The sequence below is a fragment of the Octodon degus genome, unplaced genomic scaffold (assembly GCF_000260255.1).
Source record: "Octodon degus isolate 3935 unplaced genomic scaffold, OctDeg1.0 scaffold00379, whole genome shotgun sequence".
In the NCBI taxonomy this organism is placed as follows: domain Eukaryota; kingdom Metazoa; phylum Chordata; class Mammalia; order Rodentia; family Octodontidae; genus Octodon; species Octodon degus.
In genome coordinates, this window is record NW_004524955.1 from 656,985 (window position 1) to 658,795 (window position 1,811).

Consider the following 1,811-nt stretch of genomic DNA (forward strand, 5'->3'; position numbering starts at 1 on the left):
GGCCAAGGGGAAGGGGTGGCAGGAGCTTGCCTACAGTCAGACCCACGGACGTACAGCTCCGAGTGGTGGGTTCAGCTTGTACCATGAGAGGAAGCGTGGTAGGTGCTGATGTCTGAGTTCTGGGCTTGTGTGGATTTCATATTGATGGTTTGCAGATTTCAGCTGAGTGAAATCTCCATTCACCCAGCCTTGCTTACAAAGAAAACAGCTATAAGCAGATTAAACTGTGCTGTGAGCTCAAAGGGACTTCTAAATTCACAGTAACGTCTGGAGAAATGATGGAAGCACACTGACTGGATGAGGACGCAGACCTCCACTCATGTCGGCTGCTGCACAGAACCCTGTGCTCTTCCTTATTAACCAAGAAACTGGAGGTGGACGCTGAGCTCTTCCCAGCGCAGTTCTTCCAAGACAGCCTTTGTGAAAATCAGCATAAGGCCGGTATGTCCAATTACGGGGAGAAAATGTGAGTTAGGACACGCGCAGGCCAGTGCTATCCATCTCGGTGTGAACTCATTTATTGTTCTGCCTTTGCTACTGGTTCCTATGAAGTCACCACGCCCTAGATTTCGATGCAATGGCTGCAGGAAACTTAGATTTGGGGATTATCTTCCTTGCTCAAACGGGGATTGGGATCTTGGGAAACTCTTCCCTGTTTTGTTTTTACAGCTTCTGTCTGCTCACTGGATATAAGTTGAGACACACAGACATCATTCTCAACCAACTGGTCTTAGCCAACTCATTAGTCCTGCTCTCCAAAGGGATATCTCAAACAGTCGTGGCTTTTGGGTGGAAGTATTTCCTGGACAGTGCTGGGTGTAAACTTGTCTTTTACTTTTACAGAGTGGGCACTGGACTGTCCTTCTGCACTGTCTGCCTTCTCAATGGCTTCCAGGCCCTTAAGCTCAACCCCAGCATTTGTAGGTGGATGGAGCTCAAGCTTCAATCCCAAGGGTTCATTGGCTTCTGCTGTTTCCTATGCTGGATTCCGAATCTCTCAGTAAATTCATATATTGCTATGATAGTGAGGGGTCCATTGAGTTGCAGAAATGCGAGTGTGAGAACCAGCTGTGGACAGTGCTCCTGGACAATGCCAGAGAAGCATAGCTTGCTATATACACTCTTATATTTTTCCCTTGACTTTATCAGTGTAGGCTTCATGATATGGGCCAGCGGCTCCATGGTCCTGGCCCTGCACAGGCACAGGCAGCGCGTCCAGCACATCCGCAGCCACAGCCTCTCCCCGAGACCTTCCCACGAGGCCAGAGCCACACGCACCATCCTGGTCCTGGTGAGCTCCTTCGCTACCTTTTATTCATTCTATACTATTTTGACAATCTGGACGACTCTAGTATCAAATCGCGGCCAGTGGTTAGTGAACGGCTCTGTGTTTGTGGCCTCATGCTTCCCGGCGTTCAGCCCCTTTGTGCTCATGGTCAGCGACTCCAGGCTCTCTCTGCTCTTCACTGCTTGCAGGGAGAGGTCGACTTGTTCTTCCTAAGTAGTTCAAGTTGTGTGAGTCTATTCTCCTCTTCACATGGGGTTAACTCATCATGTGTTAACATTAATTATCTTCATGTTGTAGGAATTTCCAATACCATGGCAAACAAGACACACGATATCCTTGTGCACATGGATCTTTTAATGAGAGGTTAAATTAATTTGTATGTCTAATTATGGAATATCACTTGGCCTACTGGTATTGACTTCATTTCTGGTTTCTTTTGTCATTTATTTCCAGTTTCATTGCACTGTGGTCAGATAATGTGCATGGGATAATTTCTGTTTTCTTCCATATACTTAAGCATGAC

The 1,811-nt window shown here is 47.1% G+C and overlaps 1 protein-coding gene across 1 annotated transcript in view; it reads left to right on the forward strand.

The window, feature by feature from the left end:
- Window positions 1-443: 443 nt before the first annotated feature.
- Window positions 444-1,811, forward strand: part of LOC101583122 (vomeronasal type-1 receptor 1-like) — an 8,353-nt gene continuing 6,985 nt past the window's right edge. Inside the window, 3 exon segments of the mRNA XM_023708495.1 lie at window positions 444-466; window positions 670-1,363; window positions 1,366-1,435. Of these exon segments, the coding sequence (XP_023564263.1) occupies window positions 444-466; window positions 670-1,363; window positions 1,366-1,435 (787 nt within the window).